Source organism: Microcaecilia unicolor, chromosome 1 (genome assembly GCF_901765095.1).
Source record: "Microcaecilia unicolor chromosome 1, aMicUni1.1, whole genome shotgun sequence".
Taxonomy (NCBI): Eukaryota; Metazoa; Chordata; class Amphibia; order Gymnophiona; family Siphonopidae; genus Microcaecilia; species Microcaecilia unicolor.
The window spans coordinates 511,382,924-511,401,784 of NC_044031.1; the positions used below are offsets into that span (position 1 = coordinate 511,382,924).

The following is an 18,861-nucleotide window of genomic DNA, read 5'->3' on the forward strand; positions in this document are numbered from 1 at the left end:
GTGGTCATTAACCCCTCCCTCTTCCCAAAGATGTGAAAGAAACAGTATATACCAGCATCTATGACAGTGTCAGATGTTATTGCCAGGCCTATTAGAGTGGCAAGCAGGTCCCAGGAGTAGCCCAGTAGTTGGTGCACTGAAGAGAAGGGGAACCAGGCCCATATCCCACTCACACTTGTGCTGAAATGTGTGAGTCCTGTAAAACCCACCAAGAATTTACTGTGACCACACTGAAGAATTGTATAATATGTATTGGGTACTGTTGTGTGTGTTTTTTTTAATCAGCTGTTGTTGTATTATGTATGTTTTTATGGAAACCACCTAGGTTGTAGGTGGTGTATATATTTTTAAAATAAATAAATAAAATATAGGTGACACCTGCAGCCATAAGAGCTATTGTAGTGGGTACAGTTGGGCACAGTAGGGTTTTGGAGAGCTCACCATACAATATAAGGGGGTAGTGGTGAGATGTGTACCTGGGACCTTTCATGTGAAATCCACTGCAGTGCCCCCTAAGGTGTCCCACACTGATCTGCTGGGATGTCTGTGTGGCCAGTCTACTAAGAATGCTGACCCCCAAACATCCTAATGGCTTGTTTTTGTGCATTTTTCCCTTGGATTTTTCTGTTTTTTTCAAATATGATCCAAAAAGATAGATGCACTGAGCACAGAAATATCTACCAAATGGCCATTTATGAAACAAAAAGATAGATGTTGTTCTGGTTTAAAAATTGCTATGTCACATGATTTTTTAGCTGTTTACAGCAAAACATCTGAAATTGGGTTTAGATGTCATATCACACACACAATTTGCTTAAAAACATTTTTTTAAAATGCCTGATAATTGGTAAAATTAATTTTAGAGTATGAACCAAATTATTTAATGGCCATGCAAACCTCCATTTTGTAACTACTCTCATTTTCTTTTAATCACCATCGCCTATGTTTACTTAGCGACGCTATGGGAACGTTAGCATTTTTAATGCGCGTAAATGGTTTATGTGAGTTAAATGTTAACATGCCCATAGAAATGTATAGGCACGTTAGCCTATACATTTACAGGCGTGTTAAAAATGCTAACACACCTTAGTAAACATACCCCCTAATTCAGTAATACTGTATACCTATCCTGAATTCGTAATATATAAGTCAAAGCAGGATTTCCTATTGTTTAAAGTATTTTGTCATTCGAGGAAATCTCTGCCTGCTGCATACAGAGAGCACTTCTGAAGGAAGTAGCATTATGTTAATTAAGGGGTCCTTTTACTAAGCCGCGGTAAAAAGTGGCCTGCGGTAGTGTAGGCACGCGCAGAATTATTTTTCAGCGTGCCTTTAAAAAAGGCCTCTTCCCCCTCCCCCCCTAAAATGGACATGCGGCAAAATCAAAATTGCCGTACGTCCATTTTGGGTCTCAGACATTACCGCCAGCCATAGACCTAGCAGTAAAGAATTTGTGCGGTAATGACCTACGTGCATCAGATGCCACTTGGCGAGCATCCGCTACGCGTTGCAGAAAATAAAAATTTTTTTGCGGACGCGCACCAAAAATGAAATTATCACAAGAGCCACGTGGTAGTCGGGCGGTAAGTCCATTTTGGTGCACGTTGGGCGCGCGTAGACGCGTACGCGGCTTAGTAAAAGGGGCCCTAAGATTTTAAACAAATAAAGTTATTACTTTTGGAAATGTGAATTTAATATTGGGGTGACTGCCTTTACTTTTTCTGGAACCATTCTTCTGTAGGACTGTGCCCTGGCTCAGAGAGCAGCACGAAGTGAGTTCAGAAAGGTAATAGAGGATTTGTCTGTATGTTTCATTTTAAGTGAACATTGATATTACTTAGGGGCCCTTTTACTAAAATGTGTTAAGTTTAGGGCTTAATATGATATAATGCAGAATGCAAACCACCAAACTAATGCTACAACAAAAAGGGATGTTCCAATTTTTTTTTATTGTGTTTGTGGGTTAACATTCAGAATAATGTGTGATAACTGCTCCAGGTTAATGTGGAAGCACTTAAGACGGCATTTACAAAATCTGGCCCTAAAATCTAGATGCGTCCGATTAAAGTGCCTAGCGTTATTCTATATAACATGCCTAAAGTTAGGTGCAGTGTATAGAATAGCACAAAGGACTGGGGAGCATGCCTATATTTAGGCTCAAAAACCTTATGGCCTCCCACAGAAAATGATTTTACTGCTAACCTCAGAGGTGACACTCACCAATTCTTATCTTAGTAAAGTGAGAATTACACACCCACCTCCTCATCGGACAGCGGTAAATTCTTTAATTATCAAATTATACTCTTTAAATATTTATATCAACATTATTGCTATTTAATTTAAACAAATTAGACTTTTTACCCAACATAGGCTATGTTTCGCTTTCCAGCTGCATCAAGGCATACCCTCTAAAGATGACAAAAACATGAATCAATATAAAACCACACCCATGTCTGTCTATCATAACAATATCATCTAAGTCAGTACCTGCTAAGAATGATGCCATCATTTGTCACACCATACATCTTCCTGGCTTCAAAATGGCAGCTGCGTTCTTACATTGTCTTAAATATGTCTCAAAAATATCACCTGATGTGGGGGGAACCAATCACAAAACCTCAAAATTATAACAGTGTCATCCATTCAATTTCCAGATTTAAACCCCTAGGAGACACTAATTGTAATTTAAATATCCAGTACTATTCCCAATAATTTAACATTTTCTCTATGTTCCAACCCTCCCACCCTACATGAAGCTGATCTATTTTGGGGTTTTGTGATTGGTTCCCCCACATCAGGTGATATTTTTGAGTCATATTTAAGACAAGGTAAGAATGCAGCCGCCATTTTGAAGCCAGGAAGATGTATGGTGTGACAAATGGTGGCATCGTTCTTAGCAGGTACTGACTTAGATGATATTGTTATGATTGACAGACATGGGTGTGGTTTTATATTGATCCATGCTTTTGTCATTTTTAGGGGGGATGCTTTGATGCAGCTGGAAAGAGAAACATAGACTATGTCGATTAAAAAAAAAACCCTGGCTGAAACGAACATTTATAAGATGAGTACTAAGACTTTAAGTTGAATTTGTTTACATGAAATAGCAATAATGCTGATATAAAGAGGAAAATTCAAATATTCATAATTTGATAATTAAAGAACTTACCACTGTCCGATGAGGAGGTGGGTGTGTAATTCTCACTATACTAAGATAAGAATTGGTGAGTGTCACCGCTAAGGTTAGCAGTAAAATCATTTTCTGTGGGAGACCATTAGGTTTTTGAGTATATGGCAACTCTTCAAATGAACTTTGTCCTAGTGGAAGGTATATTTATGCTCAGTCATTTACACCACTGAAAACCTGTTGAAAATACTCGTGCTTAAATATAGGCGTATTCCTCCAAATTCTACAACAATACATGTAAATTTGAGTAACACCTCCAACAATCCCACACTCCTCCCAGGCCACTTCCCCTTTTCAGCAGCGCACATTAGAATTTAAGTGTGCCTCTTTGTAGAATACGCATAAAAAGAAGCGCATGTAAATTCCAATTATTGACAATTAGTGATGATAATTGGTTGTTGGCCAATTATCATCACTGTTTGGCTCATTACTTAATTGAATAGCACATATAAATTGATCATGTGCACAATTTATTGCATGCAACTTGCTACACCTTATGTAGAATCCGGGGGTTAATGCCTCCTATTTAGGAAGTGGTAATGGTCCTGTGTTAACTCTATTAGCCAGTTAGCATCCAGTAAATGTAACAAGCTAGCTGGCTAATGCTTTCATGCTCACTCTCCATCCATGCCACATCCTCTGACAGAAGAATCCTGGAAAATTCAGTAACACACAAGTTGACATGTGGAAAAGGCAAACCACCGTAAAACCCCATAACACGGTCATGCAGTAGCCTGTTTCTGTGTATTAACTGCATGTTAAGACAGAAGAATCCTGGAAAATTCAGTAACACACAGGTTGACATGTGGAAAAGGCAAACCACCGTAAAACCCCATAACACGGTCATGAAGTAGCCTGTTTCTGTGCATTAACTGCATGTTAAGTGCTTAATGCCCTTCAGTAAAAGGGCTCCTTACAGAGGTATATACTAAAGTATGAAGTGGCTTCACAAAAATTTACACTTAACCCCCTTTTTGCTAAGCTGCGCGGAAATGCTGACACAGCCCATTCAAAGTGAATGGACTGTGTCGACATTGGCGCACAGCAGCTGCTAGAGTTGCTTAGAAAACAGAGGGGTTAGTAAGAAAAATTGCACAGACACCTGGATATGTGCAAAAATATCATAATTCAGGGGTTTTATGCTATTACTTGCACAAAGTGCATTTTTGTAAGGTCACTTCGCAAAAGTTCTTTTTTGAGTTATAAACTTGTAAGCAAAATCTGCCTTGTGTGAAAGTTTATGCAAATTTTGCATTAATGAGCTGCTGTGATACAAATCATACAAAACAGCGTATTAACGCCAAAAAAAATTTGTAAAAACAAGCACAAGAAAAAGGCTTCATGGGCCCATTTTTGCAGAAACAATAACTACAGCTCAAGAGGTGCAGTTATTTTTTTCAAGAGCTGCTAGAGAGAAAAAACTTGCCTCTTTATGTGGTATCTTTAAATATTTAAAGGCTCCACTGGCCCAAATTGGAGGCCCTGAGGACCCCTTGTCTCGAGGGACTTTTGATCCCTGATAGCTTTGTGGACTCCCTCCCCTCTCCTTCGTCCCGAAATCCAATTTGTGGCTATAATGTAGAAAAAAATCCTCCACCAAAAGCTCCACCCCTTACATAATGTATGGTTGGCTGATCTGGCCTGGCCTGGTCTGGTCTGTGCTCCCATTCTTCCCCTGGACCCTCGACACTCCTAGTATTCTAGAGTGCAAAAGGGGTTAAAACGGTCTCGATTTGCTCTTGTCCCAGCACCTGCCTTGGTCAAAATGTCACCATCTGACTCTTGCAGTACTGTGTCTAGTGGTCATACTTCCAAATAAGGGAAGAATCTCAATGGTATCTGGATAACTTCCAGATCTGCCTTAGCTCTATCCCTTAACTGCTGTGGCACTCTCCAGATAGTGCCAAAGTGGTCAGGAATGAATTTTAGCAGCATTGTCCAGATAATTCTGCTAAAAATCTTGTCTAGGCCCGGTGCCATATTACTTATTTGTTTATGCAATCTTTTATATCCTTTTCTTGGCAAGATGGTATTGCTGCCACTGTAAAGATATTTGAGGTTGGAAACTAAGTACAGGAGCTGCAATAGCCTTGCGATCTAGTTTTCAAGCACAGATGCGCCACAATGAGATAAGCTTCCGTGCTTAGTATTGGCCTTCCCAAGCTTTGACAGATGTGACCTGGCATGGAGTTGCTCCATGCTGATGCCACTGTCATTGAAAAACTAAGTGGGAACTTTGGTGATATCTCTGATACGAATTTCTCTGGTAGTATGTGTGGATGGTAGTGAGATTGTAATGCTTTTGCCAGCTGATAAAAAGAGTGAAGCCTCCTTTCAGAGACAGCGTAGGGACTGGCACTTGGTTTGTGGCCAAGGAATCCGAGTGATTTGAACAATTCAGGAGGTAATAAAGGGGTATGTTTACTAAAGTGCGCTAGTGTTTTTAATGCACCTTTAAAGTTAAGGAACGTTAAACGCTAATGCACCTATACATTTCTATGGGCACGTTAGCGTTTAACATGCAAAAACCATTAATGCGTGTTAAAATTGCTAACACACCTATAATGCAACTAAGTAAACACAGGCGAAAGTGTGTTGTTAGTCAGTTTCCCTAACTGAGAACTTTGATTCTGTGCCTGGTCCAAAGGAATTTTTAAGGAGTTTCCTAACTTACCTTCCATTTAACTGTTGTTTTTTCTTGCTGCTGTTTACTTATAGAGATACTTCTAAGATAACTACTATAGTGACTCTGGGCATGGGATTGCAACATCAAAATGTGAATGATTTAAAGTTGAAACTGATCCGCAGTGAATTTGGAAAAAATATCAAGCTCATTATGATGCTATTGTAAACAATAATGAAGGGGTGTCTCACAAAACTGAGAATTCAGAGAATAAATTAAAGTCTGGGAAATGTAGTATAATTAATTCTCCTAAATTATATTTTGTAGGTGGTTCAATTTTATGTAGAAGATATTTAGCCATGCCAAATTTTCCCGAGGGCTCTTTCCTGCATATCATATTCTGCAAAATTAAAATGCTAATGTGGAGTCTAATTGTATAACAGGCTGCCTATGTCATAAGTACATAAGTATTGCCATACTGGGACATACCAAAGGCCCATCAAGCCCAGCATCCTGTTTCCAACTGTGGCCAATCCAGGTCACCCATACCTGGCAAGATCCCAAAAAAGTCAAAGTTGGGAAAAGGCAAAATAGATGCCCATATGGCATCTGCAGCTCCTTGTGACTCTGGGCAAGTCACTTAACCCTTCATTGCCCCTGGTACAAAATAAGTACCTGAATATATGTAAACCGCTTTGAATGTAGTTGCAAAAACCTCAGAAAGGCGGTATATCACTACTACTACTACTACTACTTAACATTTCTAGAGCGCTACTAGGGTTACGCAGCGCTGTACAATTTAACAAAGAGAGACAGTCCCTGCTCAAAGAGCTTACAATCTAATAGACAAGTGAACGGTCGGTCCGATAGGGGCAGTCAAATTGGGGCAGTCTGGATTCACTGAACGGTAAGGGTTAGGTGCCGAACGCAGCATTGAAGAGGTGGGCTTTAAGCAAAGACTTGAAGACGGGCAGGGAGGGGGCTTGGCGTAAGGGTTCAGGAAGGTTGTTCCAAGCATAGGGTGAGGCGAGGCAGAACGAGCGGAGCCTGGAGTTGGCGGTGGTGGAGAAGGGTACCGAGAGGAAGGATTTATCCTGTGAACGGAGGTTACGGGCGGGAACGTAAGGGGAGATGAGGGTAGAAAGATAGTGAGGGGCAGCAGACTGAGTGCATTTGTAGGTAAGAAGGAGAAGCTTGAATTGAATGCGGTATCTGATCGGAAGCCAGTGAAGTGACCTGAGGAGAGGGGTGATATATCGGTTCTGGCGGAATATGAGACGTGCAGCAGAGTTCTGAACAGATTGAAGGGGGGATAGATGGCTAAGTGGGAGGCTGGTGAGGAGTAAGTTGCAGTAGTCCAGGCGAGAGGTAATGAGAGCGTGGACGAGAGTTCGGGTGGTGTGTTCAGAGAGGAAAGGGCGAATTTTGCTGATGTTAAAGTCTCATTTCCCCCCTTTCCCCTTTATAAAATAGGACAATATGAAATGGAAAGCAACATGTCTAATATTTCAATTTTCACCAATATTTTGCTAAAAGACTGTGGGAGAAAACACCTTGTTGCTGATAAGTAGTTTAAACTAAAATAGAAGCCTCAACTACTCGGGGGGGGGGGGGGGGGGGGGGGGCGGGGGGAGTTGTAGACTTTTTAACAAACCCCAATCAGGTTTTTCTATCATAGGCTTCTCTAATTGACTGTGAAAGTGGCAGTGGAAAACATATTATTCCCTCAGCTCATCATCCAAAATTCACCTCAGGGACTTTCTCTTCCAAGTGAGTCCATTAGAAAAAAATGCTCCTTCAGCAAAGTCCTTCAGTGGCCTCACCTGCACCTGCTGGAATCTGGCAGCCCTTCCTGCATTTCCTCAGAGCCAGTTCTTTAGTGAAAGGAGAGGATTTTAATCCTTTCCTACACAACTATTGTGTGAGGTCTGCACTTCCCAGGCATATTTGGTGGGAACCACATCTAAAACCCCCTCCAGCAAAGGAACCATTGTATTTCCTTACTTTGGCTTTCATTCTGTTATTTCTTCATGAGCTATTCCACAGGCAGAGCACGCTAATCTTCTAATAATGTCTTGTACACATTAAGACTTCAGAGCAGAAGGGCAGCAAAACACTTTCATCCAATCATTCAAATATTCATAATGTTTTCTGTACTTTAATTTCCAAATACAATTTTATGATGTTGAATATCACAAAGCCAAGGCTCTGTCTTGGTCAGTTTTAGGTAGATTCACACATATATGTTGTTCTTAATTTGATATTCACTTTAGAACTTGTAACTATCTTCTATTCAGGTTTCTGCAGTTTCAACATAGTAGTCTTTGTAGTCGGCCCATCTTGTGTTTCTTTGTCAACAGAGTTCTCACAGTTTATTTTCAAGCTTTCTCTGGACAGCTATTTCTCTGCAAATGACGGACAGCTGAATTCTCTCCAACATAGGGTCCTAACAGGTCAAACAACTCAAATACTTTAGTCTGATCTTGCTTCCACTATTTCTTGCCTCATTTAAAAATTATTCATACCTAAATCTCTATTCTGCGCTTTAGCAGGATTATACAGCGTTTCCTGCTTCACATTTAAACATCTGGAGAGGCCCAAATATTCCATTGCTATTTCAGAACAGGTGCCATTCACATGTGGGAAAGCTTAGTACATGTGGCAGGATGTAGATGGCAAGTGGAGATGGCAAGGGGGCGTGGGGAGAGGGAGTAGTCTGAGCAGGCCTACAATACAGACACACATTTCCTATTTCACATAAGGAATCCATGTCTGTATTGGGAAACCAAGAAGTTGGAATTTACATCTGCTCTCTGAGGCACATCTAAGTGCCTCTTGTAGGGGTAGCTCTAAATCCCTATGTCTGGAGCCCCCTGATCACACCCCTCTGCAATCCCAATGCTCTGCTCTTCAGCCATCCAATCCCCCTGACCAGCCTCAAAATTAGTAGCTTCCCCCCATGGCGCCGTTCCCTCCTCCCACACCAGGAACCCTCCCTTCAGCAGCCTCCAGCCCATCCAGGCTCACCCTATGACAGTAACCCGACAGTCTGTCCTCTAACGTTAATATCACATATTACCATTTTCAGCCTGAAGGGGTCATCACAATGGGGAAAATGGGCATCACTCCCACCCCACTAGAACCCAGAGACCTCTAGTACGTGTGGATTGGGGCCTGCTGGGAGCAGCATTCCTAAGGGGGTTTAGCTGATGGAGGGGAGTTGGTTCCGTTTTAAATGTATGCACATTTCAATAAACAAAATGGAACTAAAAGAAACGATGTAAAATTAACTTCCAAAGATAATAATATTTCCATTTTAATGCACTCTTACATTAATTTCATTTGAGGACTGAATTTCTACATCAGTGCTTTTTGCATATCATTAGTTTATCACATTGGAAGTAGACTAAAAAAATTAACATGGATGTTGAAAAATCTGCATTGAGAGAGTAGTTCTATAACAAAGTGCTTACATATAGGTGCTTATTTTCTATAGGAAAGTAGGCATCTATTTTCCTTTATAGAACACTAGCGTAATGAATGACATATGCACCTTTTAGGCATGAGTACTTATACAAAGCTTATAGCCCTCAGATACCAAAATAGTTCACTGTGAGGGGCATAATATAAAGGGGCGCCCAAGTTTTCCTGAGGACGACCTCGCAGGACGTCCTGGCGAAGGGGCTGGGAAACCCGTATTATCGAAACAAGATGGGCGTCCATCTTTAGTTTTAATAATTCGGTCGGGGACGCCCAAATCACGAAATTTAGGTCGACTTTAGAGTTGGTCATCCCCGATTTTCGGCCATAATGGAAACCAAGGACGCTCATCTCAGAAACGACAAAATCCAAGCTGTTTGATCGTGGGAGGAGACAGCATTCGTAGTGCACTGGTCCCCCTGACATGCCAGGACACCAACTGGGCACCCTAGGGGGCACTGCAGTGGAATTCACAAATTGCTCCCAGGTGCATAGCTCCCTTACCTTGTGTGCTGAGCTCCCCAAAACCCACCTCCCACAACTGTACACCACTAATATAGCCCTAAGGGGTGAAGGGGGCACCTAGATGTGGGTACAGTGGGTCTCAGGTGGGTTTTGAAGGGCTCACATTTATCACCACAAGTATAACAGGTAGGGGGGGATGGGCCTGGGTCCGCCTGCCTGAAGTGTACTGCAGTACCCACTAAAACTGCTCCAGGGACCTGCATACTGCTGTCATGGAGCTGGGTATGACATTTGAGGCTGGCAAAAAATATTTAAAAAGGTTTTTCTTTGGGGTGGGAGGCAGTTGGTGACCACTGGGGGAGTAAGGGGAGGTCATCCCCAATTCCCTCCAGTGGTCATTTGGTCAGTTCGGGCACCTTTTTGAGGCTTGGTCGTAAAAAAAAATGGACCGAGTAAAGTCAGCCAAGTGCTCGTCAGGGACGCCCTTCTTTTTTCCATTATCGGTCGAGGACGCCCATGTTTTAAGCACACCCAAGTCCCACCTTCACTACGCTTCCGACATGCCCCCGTGAACTTTGGTCCTCACTGCAAAGGAAAGCAGTTGAGGATGCCCAAAATCGGCTTTCGATTATGCCGATTTGGGTCGAACGATGGGCACCCTTCTCTTTCAAAAATAAGCCTGTGTAAGTTACAATAAGACAAGAATAATTAAACCATTTGTTCAAACAGATAACAAAGCAGCTAAATAATTTTTAAAAACCCAACAAAACAATCAAAACAGTGATCTAATTTAGTTCCAGATACAACATATTTATGAAATAAAATAGTCTTAAGCAACCTTCTAAAAACTGAATTATTTCTAGTTTTTCTGATATAATGTGGTAGCGAATTCTATAGAGAGACAGCCAGATATGAAAAAGATGATGACAAGAATTTTACAGTCTTAACTTTCTTCACTTGATCATGCAGATGAACAGATTTACGGCCTATCGATGGTCATCATGTAAAGTGGAGCCTCACCATATAAAATTTTAAGAACCATAACCCCTAATTTAAATTGGACCCTAGCCTCAATTGGCAGCCAGTGTAATTTAAGCATAAATGGAGATAAAACGTCAAATCTACCTAAAGAAGCTTTTGTACAACCAGAAAACACCATGTTGCAGTGGTCAATTCTGGAGAGAATAAGAGATTGGTTAATCAATAAAGAAAAGAAAGAGTAGCTAGCCTCATTAAGGGGACCTTTTACTAAGTCGCACTAAAAAGCAGCCGGTGATGCTGTCAGCATGTGGGATTATTGCAGCAGTAAAACGTCCACGTCCACGTTCGGAGTTTTTCTGTAATGGCCATGGGCTAATTTCCCCATTAACGCATGGCCATTACCACTGGGAGCCCTTACCACTGGGTTTTAGCCAAGAAGCGTTTGGATCAATTGCGCACAGCAAACTTCCCCCCTCCCCCCCATGTCAATTATTTCCCCTTCACCATCCCACATCTCATAAGCTTTATCAGGTTTTTGCTGCACCATCCTAGGCCTGTTCTTCATTTCTTGGCAGATGGGACTAACAGGACTCATTTGGCAGCTCAGTAGTACTCTGGATTGCCTTCTGCTTCTTTTGCTGAATGGCCAGAGGAACTCTGCCTTAAGAACACCACAACCACTCAGTGTTGCTTCTCTGGAATGCTTCCTGATTTTTTTGGCTGGGGGGGGGGGGGGGGAATCTGCAGCCATTCTTGCCCTGGTCTGCCACTTAACCTCTTGTGGTTTCCCGGAATGTATAAAAGGATTGACTCTGTGTATGTGTATGTGATGGTCCCTCTGTGTAATTATATAATGAGGGCTCCAACATTGAGGTGCCAAGAATGACCAGAAAATTAACATATATGCACATATACACACAAAAACATAAGAACAGACCAATGGCCCATCTAGCCCAGTATCCTGCTTCCAACAGTGGCCAATCCAGGTCGCAAGTACCTGGCAGAAACCCATTTAGTAGCAACATTCCACGCTATCAATCCTAGGTCAAGCAGTGGCTTCCCCATGTCTTTCTCAATAGCAGACTATGGACTTTTCCTCCAGGAACTTATCCAAACCTTATTAAAACTCAGATACTCTAACTGCTCTTACCATATCCTCTGTCAACAAATTCCAGAGCTTAACTATTCTTTGAGTGAAAAATGTTTCCTCCGATTTGTTTTAAAAGTATTTACATGTGACTTCATTGAGTGACCCCCTAGTCTTTGTACTTTTTGAAAAAGCGAAAAATCGATTCACTTCTACACCACTCAGGATTTTGTAGAACTCAAACATATCCCCCCCTCAGCCATCTCTTTTCCAAGCTGAAGAGCCCTAACCTCTTGCCTTTCCTCATATGAGAGGAGTTCCATCCCCTTTATCATTTTGGTCGCACTTCTTTGAACCTTTTCTAATTCCGCTATTTCTTTAATCTCCCCCAGAATACTGGCACGTAAATGCCAATATTCTGACTACATTCTATTTTCTAAAATGGTGTCTACATTTGATGGCATGTTGTTTGAAGGTGAGCAGAGTCTGGGTGGAGTGTGGGGTTCACAATTATGTGCATAAATTATAGAACACTATAATCTGTGTGTATGTGAGGTGTTTTTTTTTTTTTTTAGCTGTTTAAGCAAGAGCATTTACACCATCCCTGTGGCTGGTGTAAGCGGTTGCCCCTATAATATATGAGATTATTTGCCCTGTTATGGTAATATGCTTCTTTCCTTTATTGAATGTGCTCCAAATAGGCACCTCTTTATAGAAGTACCCTCATTGGACTAGATTCAGTTAATGGTGCACAAATATGGGTGCCAAAAAATGTACACTGAGCGCTATTCTATAAATGGTGTTCCAAGTCCGGCACCGTTTATAGAATAGTATGTAGTGCCAGGATCTGCGCCCAACTTTGGGTGCGAGGATTTACACCAACTGAAACCTGGTTTAAATCCTGGCACGTAAGTTAGGTGTGGATCCCCAAAATTCTATAATACTGTGCACATCTTTAGTGAACTCCCCTGACCCGCTCATGGCCCTCCCTTGGCAATGCCCCCTTCTAAGTTGCACGCTAAAAGATTTGTGCACACATCTTTCTAGAACAGCTTAGCAATATGTGTGCACAAATCCGAATTGTTGCCAATTAAGACCAATAATTGATTTTTAGTGTCCAATTATTGGCACTGATTAGCTCATTACTCAATTAAATTACATGTGCAAATAGGGCACACCCCCCCCAAATTTGCACGCACAATTTTGAGCACCATATATAGAGTCTGGGGGATTGTGTATGACATGGCAACTCTGAGGAAACCCTACTTTTCATTTGTTTTATAGGACTGTGTTTGGTCAGCTTAATATAATTGGGATTGGGATTCCCTACTTTGTATTTTGATGAGGTACTTCTTTGTGCCTTGCTTTTATATTATTTTATTTTTATTTTATTTAACAAAATTTCAAGAATTAGTCAAGCAGAAAAGTATGATGTAACAATAATATATCTAATAAATAAAAAGGAAAAACAGCATCTGTCAATCACCTTCCTTTTATTTATTTATTTTTGCATTAGTTGAAAAAAAGTCAAATAAGGATTCACTTAAATGACACTTTAGAAGGAACAATTATATTAAATATTTTGTATTGGTAGCTGTGGATTGAGCTGTACTATTGTGTTTTTCAGTGACTGCAACAGTAACAGAAACTCCATTGCATCATTCACCAGTATCTGCAGTAGCCAGTGCAGTTCCTACTTCCACAGTGATGAAATGGATTCAGGTAAAGTAAACATGGTAAATTAGTTGAACCATTTCCCATTAGTTTATCAGAAGTAATTTTAGAGAGAGTATGGCCTGCCTGTTTTCCTTTTCTTTAGAAGTTGTGATGGTGGGGGGGGGGAGCCTGTAAGTTGTTGTTCTACATCATCTATCTGCAGTAATGTTGAAAGAACAAAGCCAAATTTCCAGTCCCAGTGAAAATAAAGTGGGCTCATAAGAGCTTGCATGCATTGGCTAATATTTAATGACTTCACATGTGGAGTGCAAGAGTAGCTTAGTGGTTAGAGGAATGGGTTATGAACCAGGGAGACTGGGGTACAAACCCTGCATCTCATACTAACAGTCTCTGTGACCTTGGGCAAGTTACTTTCACCCTCTATTGCTTCAGGTGCTGCTAGATGTTAAGATGATTTGGGCGCACATGAAAAATGAAATTACCGCCTGGGCCACACGGTAGTCGGTGGTAGTTCAAAATTGACATACTAAAGAGTAGAGATATGCATGGGAAAGTGTTTTGCTTCATTTTTCAGTCATTGGACTTTTTCCTTGATTTTTTGGATATTTGTTTCAATTCTTTTCACACAATCATTTTTAATAATTTTTTTACCACACATTAAAACATTTTCACATGCATTAATGAACTTAATTAATGTTAATTTGCTGGTTAATAATCTTAAATCAATTTATCACATAACATTTTCAAGGCACACTAAGGAATTGAAAATGTGCTAACAATGCACATCCCTACAAGAGACACACCCCACAGGGTAGTAGTACCTGGAGAGTAGAGGAGAAACAAAACCAGATTTTTGGTGCGCGTGGAAGAGACACAAATGATCAAGATGGTACCTTAAGCTAGGAAAGGCCTATTAAAAAGAGAGATATAGCATAATATACTATCTCCAACTGCTGATGAAACAAAGAGGAGAGAAGAAACACCTTAATCATTTTCAAGTGGAGAGGAAAGTCCTTCTGAAAGGAGTCAAGAAGATCCAAATACAAAGGGGAGCTTTAAAAAAATTCAAGGAGAGTTCCCTGGAATAATCTGAAGAATTACCTTGAGTCAAGGGAGGCCCCTGTTTGTCTTTGTTTAGTAAAAATGACAGAGGCAGGTGACACCTTTCGTGGAGGAGTCCTGTGCTAACCCGGTGGTAACTGGGCAGTGCACGGTGCTGACCACCTACCACCAGGCCCCCAGCACTGTTTAAATATACTATTTGTTCTGTAGTCCTACTACAGCATATGTAAGCCACATTGAGCCTACAACTGGTGGGAAAATGTGGGATATAAATGCATTAAATAAATAAATAAAAAGTAAAAATAATTTCTGAGCACCAGAATTGGCATGTGGCACACACTGGAACTACCACTGGGCTTCTGCGGTAGCCCAGCAGTAGGGCCAATTTGCCACATGCCATCGCTGCGATAGCCCTACCACGGCTTTGTAAAAGGGCCCCTTAATCTGGCAGAACATATTTTGAAAAATTTAGCTCTTGTCATTTCAGAATAGTGAAAGTAGGTATTTCCCTGGTCCACCTAAGGGCCCATTGTTCAGCCAGCAACAGTCAGTGATTTTATAGGAGCTGACTGCTGTGAGTTGAATTTGACCCAGCTAATAAATGCCTGGCAGTGAATATTCATGTCTTGCTGGCAGCTGGAAGTTACCTGGGTATCAGCCAATATTTAGCACCTGTACGCAGATAGCTATCAAGGAAAGTTAGGACAGCTATTTATGTTATCCAGGCCCCGACTCCATCCCTAGACCATCGTGAGAGTAACCGGAGAGAGCCACAATGGATGTAGCTGCTGAGTAGTTCCTCAGCACAATTTAACTGAGCAGGAGAGGTTCCTGCCCAGTGAAATCGTTTTCGGTATCCACCCCTAAGTTTATACCTGAGGCAGTGGAGAGTTACGCGACTTGCCCAAAGTCAGAAGGGGATCCAGTGGGATCTGAACCCTGCTTTCCCTGGCTCTCAACATGCTGCTGTGGTCATTAAGCTACTCTTTCACTCTCTCTTAACTGTTAAAACCCTGTGCTTTTAACATGCATTCAAACCCATGTTAAACATCTAACACAATTTAGAAATAGGCCCCAGTTTTCAGCAGGTGCTGGCAGGTTGCAGGTCCATGGATAATTTGTACCTGCAGGCATACAAGTCAATTTCCAAAAAGAAATCCCATGGAGCCTTTGAAAATCCACCTGTGAGCCAGTGAGCAGTAAACTCCCAGGTGCAGAGGATGCAGGTTAGAGCTGTGAAAATCAGGCATAGATATTTGAAAATGAAATACACATGGTTGCTTTTCTGGGCTGACACTGTTGACAGTATGAGTGTTTTTCCCTGCAGAGGGCCTGGAGCAGGTCTTGAAGGGGTTTACCAGTTTCCCAATGAAATTCCTTTCAATATTGCCTCCTTATATATAATAACCCTATGATCTATTGGCAAAATCACATACTGGTCAATATTCAAAGTGATTTATGTGGGCTGGAAAGGCTCCTGCTTCTTTAGATCACTTATGGCCACCTATCTGCCGATATTCAGCGGTGCTTAACCAGGCAGGGCCACTGAATATCAGCTCTGACCAGCCATGTTTGAAGTGGGCAGGTCAGGGGTGGTACAGAGGGCAGAGTTGAGAAGAAGCCGGGAATTATGCAGGTGTCGGCAATATTTACTGCCAGCTCCTGCATAGCTAACAAACTGAATTTAGGACCTGGTTAGCTCTGCAGGTGCTGGTACTAATTATTGGCCAGCACCTACATAAAATAAAACAATAAAAAGGTGCCCTGTGCTCCTCCGATTTTCACCCAATTCACTGCTCCGGTTTTGACCCGTCTGGTGAGAACTACACTCCATCCCACCCCCAACAAGGCTAAACTCCCCTCCCAACAAAGCTAAATCCCCCTTCTAACTCCTCCCCCCAGCCTGGTTAGGCTTTCTGGACCTACCTAAATTCCTTGGTGGTCCACTTGCCCCTGCCCTTTGTGGCTGCCTTGAAAAAATGGCTATTGTGACCTCTAGCTGCAGCCTCACAGTACACTGTCTTGAGAGATCACAGCAGCCGTTTATGGTTTTTTTTCCTGTCATCATCGCACCACTGGACCACCAAGGAATTTAGATAGGCATGGACAGGGCCGCCGAGATGGGAGGTAAAATTCCCTGGGCCTGGCCTCCAAGGGGGGCCTGGCACCGGGTTTTGTCTCTCTCCTGCTCCTCTTGGGACCCAGATGATTGCATTAACGTGATAACCCATTTCTGGCACACAGGAGCAGGAGAGAGACAGACCCCCCCTTGGAGGCCAGGGAGGAGCAGATGTACTGACGCAGGAATGTAGGGGGCGGGGGGTGGTGGCAGCCTGAGCAAGCGAGCGAGGGGCAGCTGCAGCAGCTGCGTCCCGAGTGGGAGAGTGGTGGCTGTGGTGGCCCTGCCCCGTGCCTGGCTCCGTCTCTCGGTGGCCCTGGGCATGAAGGGGGGTCCTAGCCTGACTGGGAGGACATTGGGAGGGGGATCTGGGTCTTGCCAGCAGGAAGGAGGGGTGATCGGGGCTGGAGCAGTAGCAGGGATTGGAGGTGTACAGGGCACCGTTTTATTTTATGTGAGTCTTAGCCAATAATCAGCCGAGGCCTGTATAATTGTCTTATGTGGGCCCTGACGGAATATCTGTTAGGACCTGGATATGGTCTGGAGGCCACTAGTTGCTCAATTAGCCCCAGATATTCAATGCTGGTTCCCGGACATGTCCTGGTACTGAATATCTGGGACTAATTCTGCCCTTGGTGGTCAGCGTTTAAAAAAATGCCCATCACTGTGGGCTGCATATCAACTGGATAGAAAATAGAGATTTGAGGTAACTTGATTTTGTTCTGGGTTACTTGATTCCATTTCATAGTAGATCTTAAAGTTCATAGGTACATAATCACATTTTGGGTTCTATGTTTTCAAAATGCTTAAAAGATTATTTTTCATACTTGCCATTTATTTATATTTAGGTGATGAACTTCCGATAAATATACGTATTTCCCATGATAAACAAGACAAACTTCATAATTGCCTGGAAAATCTTTTTAGTCAGGTATGGTGATATGTTATTTTTCATGATTAAACTACAGTAAACTACAGTAACTCAGAACTTGCTAGAAATAAGTAAACATACTGAATTCCATGAATAAGAACTAAGGGGCTGATATTTAACTGTGGCAGTCGGTGTTTAACAAAATACCAGCTGTCATGATTAAAATAAAACCGGATATTCAACATCGGTACCCAGATAACACCTGAAACTGAATATCTAGTTTCAGTACCCATCTGAAAGTGCTATTCAGTTAACTGATATTAAGACTGCTAGCTGGATAGGTAACCAGATAAAGTTAGGACAGCTAGCCAGATAATTTCTAGCTCTGCCCATGGAGCGCCTCAGCATTATCCAAATAGCAGATTGAACCTGATCAAGAACGCACTGAAAACACACTTTTTTGTTCAGGCCTTCCTTACTGAGTAATGGTGTATGATTTTTTTTATTATTTGAAAAAGTATATAGAGTCAAAGTGTGATTTCTAGAGGTTATGTGATTGTTTATTGTTATGCATGTTTTATATTGTAAACCACTTAGGTCTAAGTGGGTATAAATCTTTTAAATAAATAAATGCCTTTAAATACCAGTCCTTACATAATTAAGCTGAGGTAATTTTAAAACTGAACACCTATATGGAAAGTCCAAAATGGTGCATATTTCATACCTGTTGTATAAAGGCAACACAAACACCTAAGTGTCTTTATAAAATAGCCACCCAGAACTTTCCTCAATAAAGTGCAAAGTCACATGTTACTCCCACTCTGAAGATGGTGTAAACATATGTTTGTATACTATGGGGCCCTTTTACTAAGCAGCGGTCAGCCCACCACGGGCTTACCATGCACCAATCCGAACTACTGCCGGGGCTACTGTAGGAGCTTGGTGGTAGTTCCCACCCCTACCCTAATGTGCGCCATTTCCAGTCCTATTTTTGTAGCACTGGAATTTAACCAGTGGTAATCGGGCAGTGGTTACTGCCAGGTTAGCGTAGGAGCCTTTACTGCCATCTCAATGGGTGGTGGTAAGGGCCCCCCCCTTCAAATCGCCATGCGGTGTTTCACTTACTGCATGGCCATTTCTTTTCCTCAGAAAAAGACAGCCTTTTACCTGCTGCAGTAAAAGGGGGCTCAGCACGTGTTTTTCACATGCACTGAGGCCCTCCCTTTACCGCAGCTTAGTAAAAGAACCTTTATGTGTTTTATAAAATAAATGCGTACATTGCAACTAAATCTAAACTAAACCTATGGAT

The 18,861-nt window shown here is 41.9% G+C and overlaps 1 protein-coding gene across 1 annotated transcript in view; it reads left to right on the forward strand.

Annotated features, from left to right (window-relative positions):
• Positions 1–18,861, forward strand: part of PREX2 (phosphatidylinositol-3,4,5-trisphosphate dependent Rac exchange factor 2) — a 523,586-nt gene that overhangs the window by 353,959 nt on the left and 150,766 nt on the right. The window contains 2 exon segments of the mRNA XM_030215317.1: positions 13,451–13,545; positions 17,530–17,612. Of these exon segments, the coding sequence (XP_030071177.1) occupies positions 13,451–13,545; positions 17,530–17,612 (178 nt within the window).